This window comes from Osmerus mordax, chromosome 6 (assembly GCF_038355195.1).
Source record: "Osmerus mordax isolate fOsmMor3 chromosome 6, fOsmMor3.pri, whole genome shotgun sequence".
Taxonomy (NCBI): Eukaryota; Metazoa; Chordata; class Actinopteri; order Osmeriformes; family Osmeridae; genus Osmerus; species Osmerus mordax.
In genome coordinates this window covers 21132725-21157322 of record NC_090055.1, presented here as the reverse complement: position 1 = coordinate 21157322, position 24598 = coordinate 21132725, and the positions used below count along the sequence as shown (strand labels likewise).

The 24598-nt window shown below is 50.6% G+C and overlaps 2 protein-coding genes across 2 annotated transcripts in view; both read right to left on the bottom strand.

The window, feature by feature from the left end:
- Nucleotides 1–2095: 2095 nt before the first annotated feature.
- fabp10a (fatty acid binding protein 10a, liver basic) lies at nucleotides 2096–4006 on the bottom strand. The gene is made up of 4 exons (XM_067238189.1): nucleotides 3905–4006; nucleotides 3630–3802; nucleotides 2350–2439; nucleotides 2096–2200 (listed from the first exon to the last, which is right to left on the bottom strand). Exons 1-4 carry the CDS (start codon nucleotides 3969–3971, stop codon nucleotides 2150–2152), a joined length of 381 nt encoding a protein of 126 aa, XP_067094290.1. The 5' UTR covers nucleotides 3972–4006; the 3' UTR covers nucleotides 2096–2149.
- Nucleotides 4007–5791: 1785 nt separating this feature from the next.
- The window catches only part of myom3 (myomesin 3), a 61381-nt gene continuing 42574 nt past the window's right edge, over nucleotides 5792–24598 (bottom strand). Inside the window, 13 exon segments of the mRNA XM_067237721.1 lie at nucleotides 5792–6075; nucleotides 15330–15385; nucleotides 15507–15529; nucleotides 17089–17125; nucleotides 18669–18832; nucleotides 19677–19782; nucleotides 20732–20770; nucleotides 21538–21625; nucleotides 21817–21927; nucleotides 22619–22686; nucleotides 22958–23017; nucleotides 23786–23930; nucleotides 24413–24549. Of these exon segments, the coding sequence (XP_067093822.1) occupies nucleotides 5806–6075; nucleotides 15330–15385; nucleotides 15507–15529; nucleotides 17089–17125; nucleotides 18669–18832; nucleotides 19677–19782; nucleotides 20732–20770; nucleotides 21538–21625; nucleotides 21817–21927; nucleotides 22619–22686; nucleotides 22958–23017; nucleotides 23786–23930; nucleotides 24413–24549 (1304 nt within the window). The 3' untranslated portion in view covers nucleotides 5792–5805.

Sequence of the window (24598 nt, the reverse complement as noted above, 5' to 3'; positions counted from 1 at the left end):
CCGCTGAAGAAGGTGGTAGTGATGCGTTATTCCCGAACGATTCGTTATTTTTGAACGAATCTTTAAAGTGAACGAAATGAACTGAATCTCCCCCCCCCAAAAGATTCGTTCGTTTTAGTCTCTGCCTAAGCTTCTGCTTTAGGAGAATTGAATGAACTATACAAGAAATAAGGAAGCAGTTCTGAACTGTTTCCGCCAGTTCTTGAGGTTTGTTCAGTTCACCAATTTGTCCGCAAATAAGTGAAACACCGGAAATAGTTCGCGAATCAGCAAATGAATCAGTGAACAAATCTTTTTGGTGGACGAAATAATAAGATTTGAGCTGCCGAAAGGAATCAAAACTCCCGCAATGCGCATGCTCAGCAGTCTGTTTGGCTCCCAAGAGAAGGGAGGTGATCACTGACCTCACGGCCATTTTAACATTCTGCTCAGACATAGAGACAGTCCGTCATTTATCATGCTTTCATATGTTGTTTTACAGGCATCGGCCCCCACACTATTATTATAAAGAAGCAAATAAGAATAAGAAAGAAAGTACAATTGTTTCCATCTTCGGAATTTTTGTGGTCGAAGTCGAATTTCCCGTAACGACGTGCGTCGTGTCGGGGTAGGCTACTAGTACATTTCAATGTATTTTTACATTGTTAAGTCTTGTTTTTTCCCCCACATAACTACACGCCTTGACAAGTCACCGACAGATTGCTTATCCATTTGAATTCTGCACCAAATAGAGCGAGGTGACAAGTAAATGTTAATGCAATAGACAATATGGGGTAAGTAAGTAAGTAAGACTTTATTTATATAGCACATTTCATACAAGAATTGTAGCTCAAGGTGCTTTACATAAAATCAATAAAAACAATAATACAAGTGATAAACAATTCAAACAAAAATAAAAATCCCAATAAGATCTCTGTTCAAGAGAGAAAACAACTTTAAACATGCATCTTAAAAGTAACATATACATTTGGTTCACCCCTGGTCTGTATATATAAAACCATACACTCTGTTAACAGATCCTTTCCCCAGGTCAAGAGTATGGTCCGTATTCTCTTAACAGATCCTTTGCCTCAGATCAAGAATACAGATTGTTTTACATATTTGTTTAAATACTTCACGCGACCAGAGTTCTTGTACGCTATCAGAGTTCGCCGACTCTGACCTAGACAAAGTAAAATTAGCAAGTCAAATAATGACCCAAATTTACTAAACCAAGATTCTACAATAAAATAACTAATACAAGTAGGATTACAAGTAACACACATACATTTGGTTCACCCCTGGTCTGTAGGCCTATATATAAAACCATACACTCTGTTAACAGATCCTTTCCCCAGGTCAAGAGTATGGGCCGTATTCTCTCTTAACGGATCCTTTGCCTCAGATCAAGAATACAGATTGTTTTACATATTTGTTTAAATACTTCACGCGACCAGAGTTCTTGTATGCTATCAGAGTTCGCCAACTCTGACCTAGACAAAGTAAAAATAGCAAGTCAAATAATGACCCAAATTTACTAAACCAAGATTCTACAATAATATAACTAATACAAGTAGGAAAACCCTTTTGAGATAAAATTACTTAAATGCTTTGGTAAAAAGGTAGGTTTTAAGCTGTCTTTTAAAAATGTCTAGAGTGTTTGCTTCACCAATCTTCTTATGACTGCTTCTGGTGACCTTTAATAGGCCTGCATTTGATGATCGCAGTGTTCTAGCTGGTGTGTAGTTTATACAGGAGTTAGCAATGTAGTGGTGCTGTCTCGCTGCCACATGGAATTCCCATTTGAATAAAGAGTAAACAAACCCTGTCAATATGAAATGCAATGTAGCCTATTAGGCTTTCGTTAAAATTGTATTCAAAATAGTTCAAACTGAATTGAGGATTGCATTGTCATTTGCGCATTGAATTGCCATTAGACAAATATTTTTCCATTGGAATTGCGGATTGCATTGCCACTTTGCACATTGAATTGCCGTTTGAAAAATGCATTTTCATTTGAATAAAGATTCTAATAAACTTCCATACATAACAACAATTGTTCCCCTCTCCGCTTGCTTGGTGTAAGTAGTTTATAAAGACAATCAGACAAGTCGGATGATAATGTCAAGCAACAAGTTTATTTAAATAGCCAGTATGTCTCCCTCCAGGATCACATCTTCTTGCTCTTCCTGATGAGCGATGTGGATCCCACCGTTAGAGTCTGCAGCAGAAGGAAATATCGCATCAATAGTCATCATTTCCAAATCACATACAGCTTTATTATACACATACTCGTTGCAATTGAAAACTGTGTAAGCTGAGGGATTGTGGAAGCTCTGGAATGCCACAGACAGTGACAACATTACCAACCTCCCACATCTCTCCTCCCTTGAGCTCCTGGACATGGGAGAACTTCTCTGTGTTGCACACCATCTTGCCACCCTCCATCTTGACAATGCACTAGATGTCAAAGTTCAGGGGAGACAGGGTCACAGAGAACATGAATGGATTGAATACAGTGTTGCTATTTACATTTAATATTTAGTTCATTTAGTTGCGCTTTAGTAACTTAAGTAAAAAAAACTATAATGTGGCTTTTCTGGCTTTTTTCCCTCAGACAGCAAGGAGAGAGACAGGACAGCAGGAGAGAGACAGGACAGCAGGAGAGAGACAGGACAGCAGGAGAGAGACAGGACAGCAAGAGAGAGACAGGACAGCAAGAGAGAGACAGGACAGCAGAGAGAGAGACAGGACAGCAGAGAGAGAGACAGGACAGCAGGAGAGAGACAGGACAGCAGAGAGAGAGACAGGACAGCAGAGAGAGAGAGAGACAGGACAGCAGGAGAGAGACAGGACAGCAGAGAGAGAGACAGGACAGCAGGAGAGAGACAGGACAGCAGGAGAGAGAGACAGGACAGCAGGGAGAGAGACAGGACAGCAGGAGAGATAGACAGGACAGCAGGAGAGAGACAAGACAGCAGGGAGAGAGACAGGACAGCAGGAGAGAGAATCAGGACAGCAGGAGAGAGACAGGACAGCAGGACAGAGAGACAGGACAGCAGGAGAGATGGACAGGACAGCAGGAGAGAGACAGGACAGCAGGGAGAGAGAGACCGGACAGCAGGAGAGAGATACAGGACAGCAGGAGAGAGAGACAGGACAGCAGGAGAGAGACAGGACAGCAGGACAGAGAGAGACAGGACAGCAGGAGAGAGAGACAGGACAGCAGGAGAGAGACAGGACAGCAGGAGAGAGAGACAGGACAGCAGGGAGAGAGAGACAGGACAGCAGGAGAGAGAGACAGGACAGCAGGAGAGATAGACAGGACAGCAGGAGAGAGACAGGACAGCAGGGAGAGAGAGACAGGACAGCAGGAGAGAGAATCAGGACAGCAGGAGAGAGACAGGACAGCAGGACAGAGAGAGACAGGACAGCAGGAGAGAGAGACAGGACAGCAGGAGAGAGACAGGACAGCAGGAGAGAGACAGGACAGCAGGAGAGAGAGACAGGACAGCAGGGAGAGAGAGACAGGACAGCAGGAGAGAGACAGGTACAGACAGACCTGGTACAGACCTGCTACAGACCTGGTACAGACCTGCTACAGACCTGCTACAGACCTGGTACGAACCCCAGACAGCCTGCTAGCGTACCTTCAGCTTTTTGCCATCCATGGTTGTGATCTCAGCCTCTTTGCCGATGGTGAAGGAGTTGGTGACAGACTTGCCAGGGGTTTTGGAGGTGATGACAAAGTCGTTGCCATTTTGCTGGATCTCTGTCACAGGCTTGATGTCCTTGGCCAGCTTGATGACATCTTCTGGAAGGGCTGGGGGTGGGGATAAAGACTTAGGGTTAGGATTAGGGTAGAGGGGTTAGGGTGAAATCATCCCCAGCGCCCCCAGTGTGTCTGAGTGACAGGCTCACTCACAGATGGCTCTGAGGAACTCCTCGTAGTTCTCCTGAGCGTACACCTGCCACGTTCCACTGAAGGCCATGTTCTCCTGAGGCTGCTTCGGGCTAGCTGGGGAGGTCCACGCTGGCCCAGGTACTTATGCTGTTCTTCAGCAGGCGGTCTGGCCTTTGTCTAATCAGTAACGGTGACTCTGAAGTAATCCACTCTGTTTGAACAACCTGGAGTTCGGTTACTCCTGTGTTTGACGTGACCCTTACTCACAGAGTAAAGGGGTGAACCCGGAGGGGAGTTTGAGCTGGTGAGATGTGCATTCATGACTGCTTTCATTCAAACAACTCATAACACAGGAATGAAAGCACCCCAGGCTGGAAGGTGATCAAATTGTGCCCACCCTAAATTGCATTTTCTAATATTTATGAGTTTAGAGACAACACACACATTATGATATCCAACATTTGTTCAGTGTTTGACAACATAAGTTTCTCAGATTTCTCAACCATTTCTCAACAAGTGACTGACAGCCCTGACAAGTAGTTATGAGGTAAAAATGGATTGAAAGATTTCCATCATTTGACGTCTGTGATCTGTATGTATCCCATAATAAGCCTGTCTTGCTGGAAGTGCAACCAGGCAACCCGACTCTGTCGTCCAGGAGGTCAACAACACTGTGGACAGTTTGCAGAAGAGACACTCTTGCATAATCATACTGGGAGAAAATTATATCACGCTTACAAGTGTTTCATTTCTTTACCTTTTTATTACATCTGTATTTATTGATGGGTATACTGACCATCGATGCACAGCAAGATCTAGGATGTTGTGTAAGATGATAAAGTCACATGCATGTTTGTTGGAGTGAATCCAGGAGAGAACAGCTGAGAGAACGTTCTGGAGAACAGGAGCAGCTCAGTGGGAGAGCATGACTACAGATCAAGAGGTTGCAGGCTCAAATCCCCCCTGTACGCTCTGGATTCAGGTATCTGTGAAATGTTTGCTCTCCATGACTGCAGCGTGTGACAGACTGGCAGTGATGGCCTGGTCAGCTTCAGATACAGGGTGAGCTAAGTGGCTACAGTCACTGCATAAATAACAGAAAAACATAAAGGGAACCTTTACTTCCTTAATTTCCTCTTGTGAGGATCATTAAAGTGTTATCTTGTTCAGTCTTTAACTGTTCACATGGCATCTCTACTGAAATACTGTATCTTCTTATCTGAGATCAGAGCTGGGCTGTTCATGTTACCAGCTGTCCAGGAACCTTCTCTTACAAGCTATGACGGTCTACACGCATAGAGTTTCTAGACAGCCGTGATAGGATCCATTGTTATATTTCAATTAACATCTTAGAATATTTCTCTGGTAGTCAAGTGAAGTGATTTAGGATTCTCATTCTTACATTATAATGATTATTTCTCTTCTCATATGTACTGTGGTACACGCACAGGTACTAACTGTAAACATACACACACACACACATGGGTACTAACCATCTTTTTGCTTCAACTAGTGGCTGCCCTCCACACGAGAACCTCAACACATCACACTGGACCAACCACCTTCCCAACACCTGTCTGTCCAGATAATCCCCTGGGCCCTCTTCTCTCTCTCTCTCTCTCTCTCCCTCACTCCCTCTCTCTCTCTCCATCTCTCCCTCCCTCTCCCTTTCCCTCCATTCCTCCCTCCCTCTCCCTCTCTCTCTCGCTCTCCCTCACTCCCTCTCTCTCTCTCTCCATCTCTCCCTCCCTCTCCCTTTCCCTCCATTCCTCCTTCCCTCCCTCTCCCTCTCTCTCGCTCTCGCTCGCTCTCTCCCTCACACCCTCTCTCTCTCTCTCCATCTCTACCTCCCTCTCCCTTTCCCTCCATTCCTCCTTCCTTCCTTCCCTCCCCCTCCCTCTCTCCCCTTCTCTCTCTCCCTCTCACTCCATCTCCACAGCATCCAGGGGGGGCTTCTCCCCGTGCTTGTAAACGCTCACAGTCACGTTCACTGTCTGGGAGCCGTGCTGGTTGCGGACGAAGATGCTGTATCTCCCGGAGTCCTGACTTGTCACGTTGTTGACAGTGAGGGTGCTGGACTTGGGCTCCTTGGTGACGGAGAACTGACCCCCCGACACAATCTCCCGGTCGTTCCTCAGCCAGAACATCTCTGGGGCGGGGTCCCCGTCAGCGAAACAGGTGAGGCACAGAGACTGGGGGGGGGGGGGGAAGGGGAGAGGGGGTGGAGGAGAAGGAGGGGCAGGAGAGTGAGGATCTGAATCAGAATCTAGAGCATCAGTCAGAGCTGGTGTGATGTTTCACTGAGAACTCATCCATAATATAGGCCTACCAACCACCTTAGAGAGGCCTGGTTAGCAGGAAGGGTTGGCCTGCTAGCGGGAAGGGTTAGCCTGCTAGCAGGAAGGGTTGGTCTGCTAGCAGGAAGGGTTAACCTGCTAGCAGGAAGGGTTAGCAAGTTAGATACACAAAGGGTTAGCCTGCTAGCAGGAAGGGTTAGCCTGCTAGATACACAAAGGGTTAGCCTGCTACAATACACAAGCCTAAATTGTAGGCTTATGAAGGTTGATAATTCCACAACACATATATTCAGATTTCCTGAGACCAGTGGTAACTTGTCTCCTATACATAATCTTAAATGAGCTCACTGCTAATGGTAGCCTACTACTGACTGTTCTAAACCGAAAATGCAAACAATCGCAAAACCAAGTTATCACACAATGCATAATAAAATATATTTAATCCAGTTCTACATAATGTCAACTAATTATGAAGGCATAAATCCACTCAAGAGGTCAAATTTAGCTAATCTTTAGTCAGCCAAAACTGGCCGCATGTTAGCACACTATCGAACGATTTACTTTCGCAATATATACAAAGGCTCATTGGTAATCGTCCGACGTATCTCATGCTTCATATGAATCCCAGACACAAGCCAGGACGTGGTCTGCTCTAGGTGACAGTGATGTGGCCTGCTGTAGGTGACAGTGATGTGGTCTGCTGTAGGTGACAGTGATGTGGTCTGCTGTAGGTGACAGTGATGTGGTCTGCTGTAGGTGACAGTGATGTGGTCTGCTGTAGGTGACAGTGATGTGGTCTGCTCTAGGTGACAGTGATGTGGTCTGCTCTAGGTGACAGTGAAGTGGTCTGCTCTAGGTGACAGTGATGTGGTCTGCTGTAGGTGACAGTGATGTGGCCTGCTGTAGGTGACAGTGATGTGGTCTGCTGTAGGTGACAGTGATGTGGTCTGCTGTAGGTGACAGTGATGTGGTCTGCTCTAGGTGACAGTGACGTGGTCTGCTGTAGGTGACAGTGATGTGGTCTGCTGTAGGTGACAGTGATGTGGTCTGCTCTAGGTGACAGTGACGTGGTCTGCTGTAGGTGACAGTGATGTGGTCTGCTGTAGGTGACAGTGATGTTGTCTGCTCTAGGTGACAGTGATGTGGTCTGCTGTAGGTGACAGTGATGTGGTCTGCTCTAGGTGACAGTGATGTGGGCTGCTGTAGGTGACAGTGATGTGGGCTGCTGTAGGTGACAGTGATGTGGTCTGCTCTAGGTGACAGTGATGTGGTCTGCTGTAGGTGACAGTGATGTGGTCTGCTCTAGGTGACAGTGATGTGGTCTGCTGTAGGTGACAGTGATGTGGTCTGCTCTAGGTGACAGTGATGTGGTCTGCTCTAGGTAACAGTGATGTGGTCTGCTCTAGGTGACAGTGATGTGGTCTGCTGTAGGTGACAGTGATGTGGTCTGCTCTAGGTGACAGTGATGTGGTCTGCTGTAGGTGACAGTGATGTGGTCTGCTGTAGGTGACAGTGATGTGGTCTGCTGTAGGTGACAGTGATGTGGTCTGCTGTAGGTGACAGTGATGTGGCCTGCTGTAGGTGACAGTGATGTGGTCTGCTCTAGGTGACAGTGATGTGGTCTGCTGTAGGTGACAGTGATGTGGTCTGCTCTAGGTGACAGTGATGTGGCCTGCTGTAGGTGACAGTGATGTGGTCTGCTCTAGGTGACAGTGATGTGGTCTGCTGTAGGTGACAGTGATGTGGTCTGCTGTAGGTGACAGTGATGTAGTCTGCTCTAGGTGACAGTGATGTGGTCTGCTGTAGGTGACAGTGATGTGGTCTGCTGTAGGTGACAGTGATGTGGTCTGCTCTAGGTGACAGTGATGTGGTCTGCTGTAGGTGACAGTGATGTGGTCTGCTCTAGGTGACAGTGATGTGGGCTGCTGTAGGTGACAGTGATGTGGCCTGCTGTAGGTGACAGTGATGTGGTCTGCTCTAGGTGACAGTGATGTGGTCTGCTGTAGGTGACAGTGATGTGGTCTGCTCTAGGTGACAGTGACGTGGTCTGCTGTAGGTGACAGTGATGTGGTCTGCTGTAGGTGACAGTGATGTGGTCTGCTCTAGGTGACAGTGATGTGGTCTGCTGTAGGTGACAGTGATGTGGTCTGCTGTAGGTGACAGTGATGTAGTCTGCTCTAGGTGACAGTGATGTGGTCTGCTGTAGGTGACAGTGATGTGGTCTGCTGTAGGTGACAGTGATGTGGTCTGCTCTAGGTGACAGTGATGTGGTCTGCTGTAGGTGACAGTGATGTGGTCTGCTGTAGGTGACAGTGATGTGGTCTGCTCTAGGTGACAGTGATGTGGTCTGCTGTAGGTGACAGTGATGTGGTCTGCTGTAGGTGACAGTGATGTGGTCTGCTGTAGGTGACAGTGATGTGGTCTGCTCTAGGTGACAGTGATGTGGTCTGCTGTAGGTGACAGTGAAGTGGTCTGCTCTAGGTGACAGTGATGTGGTCTGCTGTAGGTGACAGTGACGTGGTCTGCTGTAGGTGACAGTGATGTGGGCTGCTGTAGGTGACAGTGATGTGGTCTGCTCTAGGTGACAGTGATGTGGTCTGCTGTAGGTGACAGTGATGTGGTCTGCTCTAGGTGACAGTGATGTGGTCTGCTGTAGGTGACAGTGATGTGGTCTGCTCTAGGTGACAGTGATGTGGTCTGCTCTAGGTAACAGTGATGTGGTCTGCTCTAGGTGACAGTGATGTGGTCTGCTGTAGGTAACAGTGATGTGGTCTGCTGTAGGTGACAGTGATGTGGTCTGCTGTAGGTGACAGTGATGTGGTCTGCTCTAGGTGACAGTGATGTAGTCTGCTCTAGGTGACAGTGATGTGGTCTGCTCTAGGTGACAGTGATGTGGTCTGCTGTAGGTGACAGTGATGTGGCCTGCTGTAGGTGACAGTGATGTGGTCTGCTGTAGGTGACAGTGATGTGGTCTGCTCTAGGTGACAGTGATGTGGTCTGCTGTAGGTGACAGTGAAGTGGCCTGCTGTAGGTGACAGTGATGTGGTCTGCTCTAGGTGACAGTGATGTGGTCTGCTCTAGGTGACAGTGATGTAGTCTGCTCTAGGTGACAGTGATGTGGTCTGCTGTAGGTGACAGTGATGTGGTCTGCTCTAGGTGACAGTGATGTAGTCTGCTCTAGGTGACAGTGATGTGGTCTGCTGTAGGTGACAGTGAAGTGGTCTGCTCTAGGTGACAGTGATGTGGCCTGCTGTAGGTGACAGTGAAGTGGCCTGCTGTAGGTGACAGTGATGTGGTCTGCTCTAGGTGACAGTGATGTGGTCTGCTGTAGGTGACAGTGATGTGGTCTGCTGTAGGTGACAGTGATGTGGGCTGCTCTAGGTGACAGTGATGTGGTCTGCTCTAGGTGACAGTGATGTGGTCTGCTGTAGGTGACAGTGATGTGGGCTGCTGTAGGTGACAGTGATGTGGTCTGCTCTAGGTGACAGTGATGTGGCCTGCTGTAGGTGACAGTGATGTGGGCTGCTGTAGGTGACAGTGATGTGGTCTGCTCTAGGTGACAGTGATGTGGCCTGCTGTAGGTGACAGTGATGTGGCCTGCTGTAGGTGACAGTGATGTGGTCTGCTGTAGGTGACAGTGATGTGGTCTGCTGTAGGTGACAGTGATGTAGTCTGCTCTAGGTGACAGTGATGTGGCCTGCTGTAGGTGACAGTGATGTGGCCTGCTGTAGGTGACAGTGATGTGGTCTGCTGTAGGTGACAGTGATGTGGTCTGCTGTAGGTGACAGTGATGTGGTCTGCTGTAGGTGACAGTGATGTGGTCTGCTGTAGGTGACAGTGATGTGGCCTGCTGTAGGTGACAGTGATGTGGTCTGCTCTAGGTGACAGTGATGTGGTCTGCTGTAGGTGACAGTGATGTGGTCTGCTGTAGGTGACAGTGATGTGGTCTGCTCTAGGTGACAGTGATGTGGTCTGCTGTAGGTGACAGTGATGTGGTCTGCTGTAGGTGACAGTGATGTGGCCTGCTGTAGGTGACAGTGATGTGGTCTGCTGTAGGTGACAGTGATGTGGTCTGCTGTAGGTGACAGTGATGTGGTCTGCTCTAGGTGACAGTGATGTGGTCTGCTCTAGGTGACAGTGATGTGGTCTGCTGTAGGTGACAGTGATGTGGTCTGCTGTAGGTGACAGTGATGTGGTCTGCTCTAGGTGACAGTGATGTGGTCTGCTCTAGGTGACAGTGAAGTGGTCTGCTCTAGGTGACAGTGATGTGGTCTGCTCTAGGTGACAGTGAAGTGGCCTGCTGTAGGTGACAGTGATGTGGTCTGCTCTAGGTGACAGTGATGTGGTCTGCTCTAGGTGACAGTGATGTGGTCTGCTCTAGGTGACAGTGATGTGGTCTGCTCTAGGTGACAGTGATGTGGTCTGCTGTAGGTGACAGTGATGTGGTCTGCTGTAGGTGACAGTGATGTGGTCTGCTGTAGGTGACAGTGATGTGGCCTGCTCTAGGTGACAGTGATGTGGGCTGCTCTAGGTGACAGTGATGTGGTCTGCTCTAGGTGACAGTGATGTGGTCTGCTCTAGGTGACAGTGATGTGGTCTGCTGTAGGTGACAGTGATGTGGTCTGCTGTAGGTGACAGTGATGTGGTCTGCTCTAGGTGACAGTGATGTGGTCTGCTGTAGGTGACAGTGATGTGGTCTGCTCTAGGTGACAGTGATGTGGTCTGCTGTAGGTGACAGTGATGTGGTCTGCTGTAGGTGACAGTGATGTGGTCTGCTGTAGGTGACAGTGATGTGGTCTGCTGTAGGTGACAGTGATGTGGCCTGCTGTAGGTGACAGTGATGTGGTCTGCTCTAGGTGACAGTGATGTGGTCTGCTGTAGGTGACAGTGATGTGGTCTGCTGTAGGTGACAGTGATGTGGTCTGCTGTAGGTGACAGTGATGTGGTCTGCTGTAGGTGACAGTGATGTGGTCTGCTCTAGGTGACAGTGATGTGGTCTGCTGTAGGTGACAGTGATGTGGTCTGCTGTAGGTGACAGTGATGTGGCCTGCTGTAGGTGACAGTGATGTGGTCTGCTGTAGGTGACAGTGATGTGGTCTGCTGTAGGTGACAGTGATGTGGTCTGCTCTAGGTGACAGTGAAGTGGTCTGCTCTAGGTGACAGTGATGTGGTCTGCTCTAGGTGACAGTGAAGTGGCCTGCTGTAGGTGACAGTGATGTGGTCTGCTCTAGGTGACAGTGATGTGGTCTGCTCTAGGTGACAGTGATGTGGTCTGCTCTAGGTGACAGTGATGTGGTCTGCTCTAGGTGACAGTGATGTGGTCTGCTGTAGGTGACAGTGATGTGGTCTGCTGTAGGTGACAGTGATGTGGTCTGCTGTAGGTGACAGTGATGTGGCCTGCTCTAGGTGACAGTGATGTGGGCTGCTCTAGGTGACAGTGATGTGGTCTGCTCTAGGTGACAGTGATGTGGTCTGCTCTAGGTGACAGTGATGTGGTCTGCTGTAGGTGACAGTGATGTGGTCTGCTGTAGGTGACAGTGATGTGGTCTGCTCTAGGTGACAGTGATGTGGTCTGCTGTAGGTGACAGTGATGTGGTCTGCTCTAGGTGACAGTGATGTGGTCTGCTGTAGGTGACAGTGATGTGGTCTGCTGTAGGTGACAGTGATGTGGTCTGCTGTAGGTGACAGTGATGTGGCCTGCTGTAGGTGACAGTGATGTGGTCTGCTCTAGGTGACAGTGATGTGGTCTGCTGTAGGTGACAGTGATGTGGTCTGCTCTAGGTGACAGTGATGTGGTCTGCTGTAGGTGACAGTGATGTGGTCTGCTGTAGGTGACAGTGATGTGGTCTGCTGTAGGTGACAGTGATGTGGCCTGCTGTAGGTGACAGTGATGTGGTCTGCTCTAGGTGACAGTGATGTGGTCTGCTGTAGGTGACAGTGATGTGGTCTGCTGTAGGTGACAGTGATGTGGTCTGCTCTAGGTGACAGTGATGTGGTCTGCTGTAGGTGACAGTGATGTGGTCTGCTGTAGGTGACAGTGATGTGGTCTGCTCTAGGTGACAGTGATGTGGTCTGCTGTAGGTGACAGTGATGTGGTCTGCTCTAGGTGACAGTGATGTGGTCTGCTGTAGGTGACAGTGATGTGGTCTGCTCTAGGTGACAGTGATGTGGCCTGCTCTAGGTGACAGTGATGTGGGCTGCTGTAGGTGACAGTGATGTGGCCTGCTGTAGGTGACAGTGATGTGGTCTGCTCTAGGTGACAGTGATGTGGTCTGCTCTAGGTGACAGTGATGTGGTCTGCTCTAGGTGACAGTGATGTGGTCTGCTCTAGGTGACAGTGATGTGGTCTGCTGTAGGTGACAGTGATGTGGTCTGCTGTAGGTGACAGTGATGTGGTCTGCTGTAGGTGACAGTGATGTGGTCTGCTCTAGGTGACAGTGATGTGGCCTGCTGTAGGTGACAGTGATGTGGTCTGCTCTAGGTGACAGTGATGTGGTCTGCTGTAGGTGACAGTGATGTGGCCTGCTGTAGGTGACAGTGATGTGGTCTGCTCTAGGTGACAGTGATGTGGTCTGCTCTAGGTGACAGTGATGTGGTCTGCTGTAGGTGACAGTGATGTGGTCTGCTGTAGGTGACAGTGATGTGGTCTGCTGTAGGTGACAGTGATGTGGTCTGCTGTAGGTGACAGTGATGTGGCCTGCTGTAGGTGACAGTGATGTGGTCTGCTCTAGGTGACAGTGATGTGGTCTGCTGTAGGTGACAGTGATGTGGTCTGCTGTAGGTGACAGTGATGTGGTCTGCTGTAGGTGACAGTGATGTGGTCTGCTGTAGGTGACAGTGATGTGGTCTGCTCTAGGTGACAGTGATGTGGTCTGCTGTAGGTGACAGTGATGTGGTCTGCTGTAGGTGACAGTGATGTGGCCTGCTGTAGGTGACAGTGATGTGGTCTGCTGTAGGTGACAGTGATGTGGTCTGCTGTAGGTGACAGTGATGTGGTCTGCTCTAGGTGACAGTGAAGTGGTCTGCTCTAGGTGACAGTGATGTGGTCTGCTCTAGGTGACAGTGAAGTGGCCTGCTGTAGGTGACAGTGATGTGGTCTGCTCTAGGTGACAGTGATGTGGTCTGCTCTAGGTGACAGTGATGTGGTCTGCTCTAGGTGACAGTGATGTGGTCTGCTCTAGGTGACAGTGATGTGGTCTGCTGTAGGTGACAGTGATGTGGTCTGCTGTAGGTGACAGTGATGTGGTCTGCTGTAGGTGACAGTGATGTGGCCTGCTCTAGGTGACAGTGATGTGGGCTGCTCTAGGTGACAGTGATGTGGTCTGCTCTAGGTGACAGTGATGTGGTCTGCTCTAGGTGACAGTGATGTGGTCTGCTGTAGGTGACAGTGATGTGGTCTGCTGTAGGTGACAGTGATGTGGTCTGCTCTAGGTGACAGTGATGTGGTCTGCTGTAGGTGACAGTGATGTGGTCTGCTCTAGGTGACAGTGATGTGGTCTGCTGTAGGTGACAGTGATGTGGTCTGCTGTAGGTGACAGTGATGTGGTCTGCTGTAGGTGACAGTGATGTGGCCTGCTGTAGGTGACAGTGATGTGGTCTGCTCTAGGTGACAGTGATGTGGTCTGCTGTAGGTGACAGTGATGTGGTCTGCTCTAGGTGACAGTGATGTGGTCTGCTGTAGGTGACAGTGATGTGGTCTGCTGTAGGTGACAGTGATGTGGTCTGCTGTAGGTGACAGTGATGTGGCCTGCTGTAGGTGACAGTGATGTGGTCTGCTCTAGGTGACAGTGATGTGGTCTGCTGTAGGTGACAGTGATGTGGTCTGCTGTAGGTGACAGTGATGTGGTCTGCTCTAGGTGACAGTGATGTGGTCTGCTGTAGGTGACAGTGATGTGGTCTGCTGTAGGTGACAGTGATGTGGTCTGCTCTAGGTGACAGTGATGTGGTCTGCTGTAGGTGACAGTGATGTGGTCTGCTGTAGGTGACAGTGATGTGGTCTGCTCTAGGTGACAGTGATGTGGTCTGCTGTAGGTGACAGTGATGTGGTCTGCTCTAGGTGACAGTGATGTGGCCTGCTGTAGGTGACAGTGATGTGGGCTGCTGTAGGTGACAGTGATGTGGCCTGCTGTAGGTGACAGTGATGTGGTCTGCTCTAGGTGACAGTGATGTGGTCTGCTCTAGGTGACAGTGATGTGGTCTGCTCTAGGTGACAGTGATGTGGTCTGCTGTAGGTGACAGTGATGTGGTCTGCTGTAGGTGACAGTGATGTGGTCTGCTCTAGGTGACAGTGATGTGGTCTGCTCTAGGTGACAGTGATGTGGTCTGCTCTAGGTGACAGTGATGTGGTCTGCTGTAGGTGACAGTGATGTGGTCTGCTGTAGGTGACAGTGATGTGGTCTGCTGTAGGTGACAGTGATGTGGTCTGCTCTAGGTGACAGTGATGTGGCCTGCTGTAGGTGACAGTGATGTGGTCTGCTCTAGGTGACAGTGATGTGGTCTGCTGTAGGTGACAGTGATGTGGCCTGCTGTAGGTGACAGTGATGTGGTCTGCTCTAGGTGACAGTGATGTGGTCTGCTCTAGGTGACAGTGATGTGGTCTGCTGTAGGTGACAGTGATGTGGTCTGCTCTAGGTGACAGTGATGTGGTCTGCTGTAGGTAACAGTGATGTGGTCTGCTCTAGGTGACAGTGATGTGGTCTGCTGTAGGTGACAGTGATGTGGTCTGCTCTAGGTGACAGTGATGTGGTCTGCTGTAGGTGACAGTGATGTGGCCTGCTGTAGGTGACAGTGATGTGGTCTGCTCTAGGTGACAGTGATGTGGTCTGCTGTAGGTGACAGTGATGTGGTCTGCTTTAAGTGACAGTGATGTGGTCTGCTGTAGGTGACAGTGATGTGGTCTGCTGTAGGTGACAGTGATGTGGTCTGCTGTAGGTGACAGTGATGTGGTCTGCTGTAGGTGACAGTGATGTGGTCTGCTCTAGGTGACAGTGATGTGGTCTGCTCTAGGTGACAGTGAAGTGGTCTGCTCTAGGTGACAGTGATGTGGTCTGCTCTAGGTGACAGTGATGTGGTCTGCTGTAGGTGACAGTGATGTGGTCTGCTGTAGGTGACAGTGATGTGGTCTGCTCTAGGTGACAGTGACACAGTACCTTATTTTCCATGATGGCAACAACATCTGGAAGGCCTTTTGTCACTCTGGCGCAATCTGAAAAACATGAACACATGAGGCAGAGGAATCCCCTGCTATGAACACATGAGGCAGAGGAATCCCCTGCTACATCCACATGAGGCTCAGAAGTACAGAAGTAGAACAGGGGTATACTCACTCTTCTCTGCCACTGCCACTTGCCTTGAGAATAGAAACAGTTATAAATTTGGTGCACATGTCAAATTGTCTTACACACAATGGCCGGGTTTCCCAGATTCGTTAAGAAGCTCTTAACGCTAAGAGCTTCTTAAGAGCGTTCTAAGAATGCTCTAGAACGCTCTTAGAACGCTCCTAAGAAGCTCTTAGCGTTAAGAGCTTCTTAACGAATCTGGGAAACCCGGCCAATGTCATTAAGTCCAGTACAGTTAGTACAGTTAGCGTGCCTGATTTAATGTAGAGGAAACCCCAGCCAGATGGTTAGTAACAGTGTGTCCACGGTGTGTCCACTGTGTGTCCACGGTGTGTCCACGGTGTGTCCACGGTGTGTCCCCTGTGTGACCACAGTGTGTCCACAGTGTGTCCACAGTGTGTCCACAGTGTGTCCACTGTGTGACCACAGTGTGTCCACAGTGTGACCACAGTGTGTCCACAGTGTGTCCACAGTGTGTCCACTGTGTGTCCCCTGTGTGTCCACAGTGTGTCCACAGTGTGTCCACTGTGTGTCCACAGTGTGTCCCCTGTGTGTCCACGGTGTGTCCACTGTGTGTCCACTGTGTGTCCCCTGTGTGTCCACAGTGTGTCCACTGTGTGTCCCCTGTGTGACCACAGTGTGTCCACAGTGTGTCCACAGTGTGTCCCCTGTGTGTCCACGGTGTGTCCACTGTGTGTCCACTGTGTGTCCACAGTGTGTCCACAGTAGTGGATGCTGGTTTGGGAGAGAGAAACACAGAAAACCAAGGGGACTTTCTGTGCTCTCAGGAATAGCCAGTTAAGAAATAGCCAGAACAATAAAACTAAACATAGCTTGACATTTCTATCCACAAAATATATTTTTGGTATCATTTTTGAAATCATTTAAAAAATGTGGCATGTGTCTCGGGAGGATTTTGCTGGTGAGTGTGGAGGCCAGGGTGTGCGGAGCGGAGAAGGTTAGAGGTTCAAAGTCCAAAGTTTTTTTAATGGCTATTTGCACAGATCACACAAGGTAACACAGGGCATTGCAATTCTAGTAGTGGATGCTGCTATACACAACAACACAACATTACACACAACCACAGCTGCTGCACACAACAACACAACATTACACACAACCACAGCTGCTGCACACAACAACACAACATTACACACAACCACAGCTGCTGCACACAACAACACAACATTACACACAACCACAGCTGCTGCACACAACAATAAACACAACCACAGCTGCTGCACACAACAACACAACATTAAACACAACCACAGCTGCTACACACAACAATAAACACAACCACAGCTGCTACACACAACAACACAACAATAAACACAATCACAGCTGCTACACACAACATTAAACACAACCACAGCTGCTATACACAACAACACAACAATAAACACAATCACAGCTGCTACACACAACAATAAACACAACCACAGCTGCTACACACAACAATAAACACAACCACAGCTGCTACACACAACATTAAACACAACCACAGCTGCTACACACAACAACACAACATTAAACACAACCACAGCAGATCAGGCCTGGGGGAACTCACTTCAGCCTCTGGAACTCCAGCAACGCGTCTGCAAACACTGGAGCACAGAGACACAGTTCACAACACCACTAGACTAACTACAACTAGACTAACTACATGTGTGACTAAACACCTTGAAGGCTGGGAGGACAGTTGAGTACTTACATGTAAGTACTCAACTGTCCTCCCAGCTAAATGACTACATGTAAGTACTCAACTGTCCTCCCAGCTAAATGACTACATGTAAGTACTCAACTGTCCTCCCAGCTAAATGACTACATGTAAGTACTCAACATGTAAGTACTCAACTTACATGTTGAGTACTTACATGTAGTCATTTAGCTACAAGTAAGTCGCTCTTATCCAGAGCGACTTACAGTAAGTACAGGGACATTCCCCCGAGGCAAGTAGGGTGAAGTGCCTTGCCCAAGGACACAACGTCATTTTGCACAGCCGGGAATCGAACTGACAACCTTCAGATTACTAGCCCGCTTCCCTAACCGCTCAGCCACCTGACTTCTGGAAGCATTACGGCACCGATGTAGTGAAGTGTGTGACGAGTTCTCTGAGCAGACTGACCGTGTGACAGCGTCTCCTGCCTAGCACGGTGTGCAGAGCAGACTGACCGTGTGACAGCGTCTCCTGCCTAGCACGGTGTGCAGAGCAGACTGACCGTGTGACAGCGTCTCCTGCCTAGCACGGTGTGCAGAGCAGACTGACCGTGTGACAGCGTCTCCTGCCTAGCACGGTGTGCAGAGCAGACTGACCGTGTGACAGCGTCTCCTGCCTAGCACGGTGTGCAGAGCAGACTGACCGTGTGACAGCGTCTCCTGCCTAGCACGGTGTGCAGAGCAGACTGACCGTGTGACAGCGTCTCCTGCCCAGCAGTGTGCAGAGCAGACTGACCGTGTGACAGTGTCTCCTGCCTAGCACGGTGTGCAGAGCAGACTGACCGTGTGACAGTGTCTCCTGCCCAGCAGTGTGCAGAGCAGACTGACCGTGTGACAGTGTCTCCTGCCTAGCACGGTGTGCAGAGCAGACTGACCGTGTGACAGCGTCTCCTGCCTAGCACGGTGTGCAGAGCAGACTGACCGTGTGACAGCGTCTCCTGCCCAGCAGTGTGCAGAGCAGACTGACCGTGTGACAGTGTCTCCTGCCTAGCACGGTGTGCAGAGCAGACTGACCGTGTGACAGTGTCTCCTGCCCAGCAGTGTGCAGAGCAGACTGACCGTGTGACAGTGTCTCCTGCCTAGCACGGTGTGCAGAGCAGACTGACCGTGTGACAGTGTCTCCTGCCCAGCAGTGTGCAGAGCAGACTGACCGTGTGACAGTGTCTCCTGCCCAGCAGTGTGCAGAGCAGACTGACCGTGTGACAGCGTCTCCTGCCTAGCACGGTGTGCAGAGCAGACTGACCGTGTGACAGCGTCTCCTGCCTAGCACGGTGTGCAGAGCAGACTGACCGTGTGACAGCGTCTCCTGCCTAGCACGGTGTGCAGAGCAGACTGACCGTGTGACAGCGTCTCCTGCCCAGCACAGTGTGCAGAGCAGACTGACCATGTGACAGCGTCTCCTGCCTAGCACGGTGTGCAGAGCAGACTTACCTTGCCCGGAGAGGTCGAGCGAGCGCTTGTGTGTCTCCTGCCCATCAGACATCTCCAGAGTGTACTTCCCCTTGTCGCTCTCAGTGGGAGCCAGGATCTGGAGCCACAGCTTCTGCATGCTGCAGCCCGGCTTGGCTCTCGGATCCTGGTCAATACGCTTCTCCCTGGTGGACGGGGGTGTGAGTTAGTGGTTAGAGCATCTGACTGCAGATCAAGAAGTTGCCATCAAGTGTGATGGTGTCAGCTGTGATGGTGTGTTGGTTTTAGTTGTTACTTTGTCTCTCTTTTCATGAGAATATTTAGCCTCCAGTACTTCCACAGAACCAGGAACAAACTCGTTACCTGCTAAATCTGGTTATCACACAAACAACCAGAAGGGGGCGGCATGGGCCTGCATTTGTGATTTCAACCGTTTATGTCAGTGATGAAACCAGTCTGACAGATAGCCAGCCATCCATCCAGCCAGTCAAGCAGCCAGCCAGCCAGTCAACCAGCCCTGACAGCCAGCCAGTCAGCCTGACAGCCAGCCAACCAGCCAGCCAGTCAACCTGACAGCCAGCCAGTCAACCAGCCCGACAGCCAGCCAGTCAACCAGCCAGCCAGTCAACCAGCCCAACAGACAGCCAGCCAGTCAACCAGCCAGCCAGCCAGTCAACCAGCCCAACAGAGAGCCAGTCAGTCAACCAGCCAGCCAGTCAACCAGCCAGCCTGCCAGCCTGACAGCCAGCCAGTCAACCAGCCAGTCAACCAGCCAGCCAGTCAACCAGACAGCCAGCCAGTCAACCAGCCAGCCGGACAGCCAGCCGGTTAACCAGCCAGCCAGTCAACCAGCCAGCCAGCCAGTCAACCAGCCTGACAGCCAGTCAACCATCCAGCCAGCCAGTCAACCAGCCTGACAGCCAGCCAGCAAGTCAACCAGACAGACAGCCAGCCAGCAAGTCAACCAGACAGACAGCCAGCCAGCCAGTCACCCATGGGATGTGAGAGGAGCCAGGTGATGCCACTCACTGGAGGCTCCAGCTGGTCTTCAAGCAGCTGAGGTAGTATCTGAGAGAGCAGTACAGCTTGAAGCCTTCAGCAGTGCACTGAACCCTCAGGGGACTGGCCGACAGTGCTGGGGGAGACAGGGGGGAGAGAGACATGTCTCCAACAAGTCACAACATGGAGAATTGCTCTGCTCTGCGTGTGTGTGTGTGGGGGGGGGGGGGGGGGGGGAGAGGGTACTATAGTCACATCTGTGGAGCAGTGATTATACAGTAACAAGGCTCTCTCTCTGTCAGGATCAAACCCAACTCTATGAATTCATGCATGAATGAATGTTAATGATCTGAATGTTAATGTTCTGAATGTTAGCCATCACCCCTGCTGGAGAGCTGTAGCTCAGGATGCCTGGAAGGGGAGAGGGGTGCCTGGAAGGGGAGAGGGGTGCCTGGAAGGGGAGAGGCGTGTCTGGAAGGGGAGAGGCGTGCCTGGAAGGGGAGAGGCGTGCCTGGAAGGGGAGAGGGGTGCCTGGAAGAGGGGTGCCTGGAAGGGGAGAGGCGTGCCTGGAAGGGGAGAGGCGTGCCTGGAAGGGGAGAGGGGTGCCTGGAAGGGGAGAGGCGTGCCTGGAAGAGGAGAGGCGTGCCTGGAAGGGGAGAGGCGTGCCTGGAAGGGGAGAGGGGTGCCTGGAAGGGGAGAGGCGTGTCTGGAAGGGGAGAGGCGTGCCTGGAAGGGGAGAGGCGTGCCTGGAAGGGGAGAGGGGTGCCTGGAAGGGGAGAGGCGTGCCTGGAAGGGGAGAGGGGTGCCTGGAAGGGGAGAGGGATGCCTGGAAGGGGAGAGGCGTGCCTGGAAGGGGAGAGGGGTGCCTGGAAGGGGAGAGGCGTGCCTGGAAGGGGAGAGGGGTGCCTGGAAGGGGAGAGGCGTGCCTGGAAGGGGAGAGGGGTGCCTGGAAGGGGAGAGGGGTGCCTGGAAGGGGAGAGGCGTGCCTGGAAGGGGAGAGGCGTGCCTGGAAGGGGAGAGGGATGCCTGGAAGGGGAGAGGGTGTGTTGAGTGTTTCTACATCAGGAGAGTCTCCATTAACTCACCACACTGTTTACTCAGGTGTTGGAGAAGCTTGTCGTACTCTGTAAACAAACAAAGAATGAGGACGTCGTCAGGCTGTGCATTCAGCATGCTGCAGCATGAGAGGGTTCCACACCACGCCCTCTGTGCGTTCAGCATGCTGCAGCATGAGAGGGTTCCACACCACGCCCTCTGTGCGTTCAGCATGCTGCAGCATGAGAGGGTTCCACACCATGCCCTCTGTGCGTTCAGCATGCTGCAGCATGAGAGGGTTCCACACCATGCCCTCTGTGCGTTCAGCATGCTGCAGCATGAGAGGGTTCCACACCATGCCCTCTGTGCGTTCAGCATGCTGCAGCATGAGAGGGTTCCACACCATGCCCTCTGTGCATTCAGCATGCTGCAGCATGAGAGGGTTCCACACCACGCCCTCTGTGCGTTCAGCATGCTGCAGCATGAGAGGGTTCCACACCATGCCCTCTGTGCATTCAGCATGCTGCAGCATGAGAGGGTTCCACACCACGCCCTCTGTGCGTTCAGCATGCTGCAGCATGAGAGGGTTCCACACCATGCCCTCTGTGCGTTCAGCATGCTGCAGCATGAGAGGGTTCCACACCACGCCCTCTAGTAGGAACAGACATAACGTGACAGGGTTCTGGAGAAGGAACCCTTCTCACAGGCCTGCCACTCTCACACAGAAATAAAAACAATATTGACAAATTTGAAAGATGTGTGTGTGTGTGTGTATAGTGAGTGTTTGTGTGTGTATATTGTGAGTGTGTGTATAATGTGTGTGAGTGTGTATTGTGAGTGTGTGTGTTCTTCTCACCCTCTTCCAGCATCTCCAGGGTGCTCACATCCTGTCCTCTGCTGTCAGACACCACGGCCCTGAAGGTACCTGCCTCCTTTTTGGTCACCTGCCAGGACACACAGCCAGCTCAACAACACAGTACACTACAACACACGGCACACAACAACATTGTGTGTGTACCTGAGGGGTGTGTGTGTGTACCTCAGGGGTGTGTGTGTGTGTACCTGAGGGGTGTGTGTGTGTGTACCTGAGGGGTGTGTGTGTGTGTGTGTACCTGAGGGGTGTGTGTGTGTGTACCTGGGGTATGGTAAGAGAGCTGTCTCCAGATGATGGCTCATACACAGCGCTGGAGATCTCAACTCCATCCTTAAACCACCTCACAACTGTGTCTCTGTTGGCGTTCGTCACCTGGGAACAGAAATGGGCTCAGATTACAGAACAGTGAGATGACATGTGACCAGCTGGTCACAGCATCAGACTACTACAGGGTTAGCATCACGGTTAGCATCAGACTGCTACAGGGTTAGCATCAGGGTTAGCATCAGACTGCTACATGGTTAGCATCAGGGTTAGCATCAGGTTAGCATCAGGGTTAGCATCAGACTGCTACATGGTTAGCATCAGGGTTAGCATCAGGTTAGCATCAGGGTTAGCATTAGGGTTAGCATCAGACTGCTACAGGGTTAGCAACAGGGTTAGCATCAGACTGCTACAGGGTCAGCATCAGGGTTAGCATCAGACTGCTACAGGGTTAGCAACAGGGTTAGCATCAGACTGCTACAGGGTTAGCATCAGGGTTAGCATCAGACTGCTACAGGGTTAGCAACAGGGTTAGCATCAGACTGCTACAGGGTCAGCATCAGGGTTAGCATCAGACTGCTACAGGGTTAGCATCAGGGTTAGCACCAGACTGCTACAGGGTTAGCATCAGACTGCTACAGGGTTAGCATCAGGGTTAGCACCAGACTGCTACAGGGTTAGCAACAGACTGCTACAGGGTTAGCATCAGACTGCTACAGGGTTAGCATCAGGGTTAGCACCAGACTGCTACAGGGTTAGCAACAGACTGCTACAGGGTTAGCATCAGACTGCTACTGACCCTGCAGCTGATGATGAGCTCACACTGCTCTGTGATGAGCCAGGAGAGAAACTTCTGGAAGTACGGGCCTGGGGGGCAAGAGGACATGATCACCTGCCTGCTCTGAACCACAGCCCCACATAACCCAGAGGCTGAAAGTGCTTCTCAACCCGCTGTCCTGCATGTGTTACATGTTTCCCTGCTCCAACACACCTGAATCAAATGAATGGCCGTTATGAAGCTCTTCAGAAGCCAGATATTGACCCAATTATTTGATTCAGGTGTGTTGGAGCAGGGAAACATGTAAAACATGCAGGGCAGGGGGGGCTGAAGCACTGGTCTGGAACAGTGACCTCTCACCTGACTTTCTCTTGTAGTCCAGTCTGTTAGCCTGGGACTGAGCCAGCGTCTGACGGAACTCTGGAACACACACACACATACACATACACGCACACACATACACACACACATACACACACACACATACACATACATACACACACATACACACACACACACACACACACACACATACACACACACATACACACACAGACTGCTGATTGGAATTTTTGGCAGTTTTTAGTCTCATAACCATACAGACAAAAGAGGGCGGCTTTGGAATGATTTGGAAGTTTGGAAACAAGGAAGACAGGTTGGTGGGAAAGAAGAGGCAGGGAGAGGGAGAAGTTGTGGAGGACAAGGGAGAGGAAGACCAAGAACGAGTTCTCTGATGAGATAAGGGCCACAATTATGGCCAAATACAGGAGAGAGGGAGAACTAAAACAATCACAGTAGCCTACCATGCAGCATGAGTGATTACACTATATTTGTAGTTTTTTGTACTTACATGCAATTTCATTATCATTGATCATTTGGGTGTAGGTTTCAACTTCGTAATTTTCAAAAGTACGTATATTACAGTACTACACAGTGCTGGACTGACCATCTGGCATACCGGGCATCTGCCCGGTGGGCCGACGCAGTTTTGGCCGACTCGCCAATATAATGTATGTTTTTTTTTTTTGGGTCTGGCCGGCCCATAAAGAACTGACAGCGGCCCATTGGTTAATGTCCTTAATTGGCACTCACCTGACCCAATCAAATCCAAGAAGACACGAGCTGTTGTGTTCTTAAACATACTTTTGTAGTGAAAAAGTGTTGTATTGTTTGTTCAGCCTGACTCACTGTGGTCCACCAGCAGCAGGGTGAACTGGTTCCTGGCCCGGCCGTCTCGGAGCTGAGCGGTGTAGGAGCCCTGGTCCTGCTCACCCAGCGGCTCCAGCAGCACCTCCACCACCCCACTCCCTCTGTCCAGGGTTACCTTACGGGCCTGCAGACCACACACACACACACATTATACACACACACATTATACACACACACACACACACATTATACACACACACATTATACACACACACACACACACACACACACACACATTATACACACACACATTATACACACACACACACACACACACACATTATACACACACACATTATACACACACACACACATTATACACACACACATTATACACACACACACACACATTATACACACATACACACATTATACACACTCACACACTCAGGTATGGAGCCACCTTCTAAGCCAGCCTGTGATGTGTGAGTGTGGTGTGTGTGTGTGGTGTGTGTGTGTGGTGTGTGTGGTCAGACCAGGCCAGCAGCCAGACAGCAGCTCGCACAAAAAACCACAGCTATTTTTAGACTGATGTCATAACCTATCACAGGCCAGGGACTAACGTGTGTGTGTATGTGTGTGTATATGTGTGTGTGTGCTCCTCACCGCGGTGCTGGAGATCTCTCTGTCGTTGAGGATGAGGCAGAGTTCTGCTGCGCTGGTCAGACTCTCCGTCTGCATCCAGAGACGCACACCCCCCTTCTCCCCCACCTCCACCTGCCAGCCACTACGCAGGCCAATCACTGAAGGGGGGAGGGAGGGAGACAGGAAGGAGGCGGAGGGAGGGAGGAA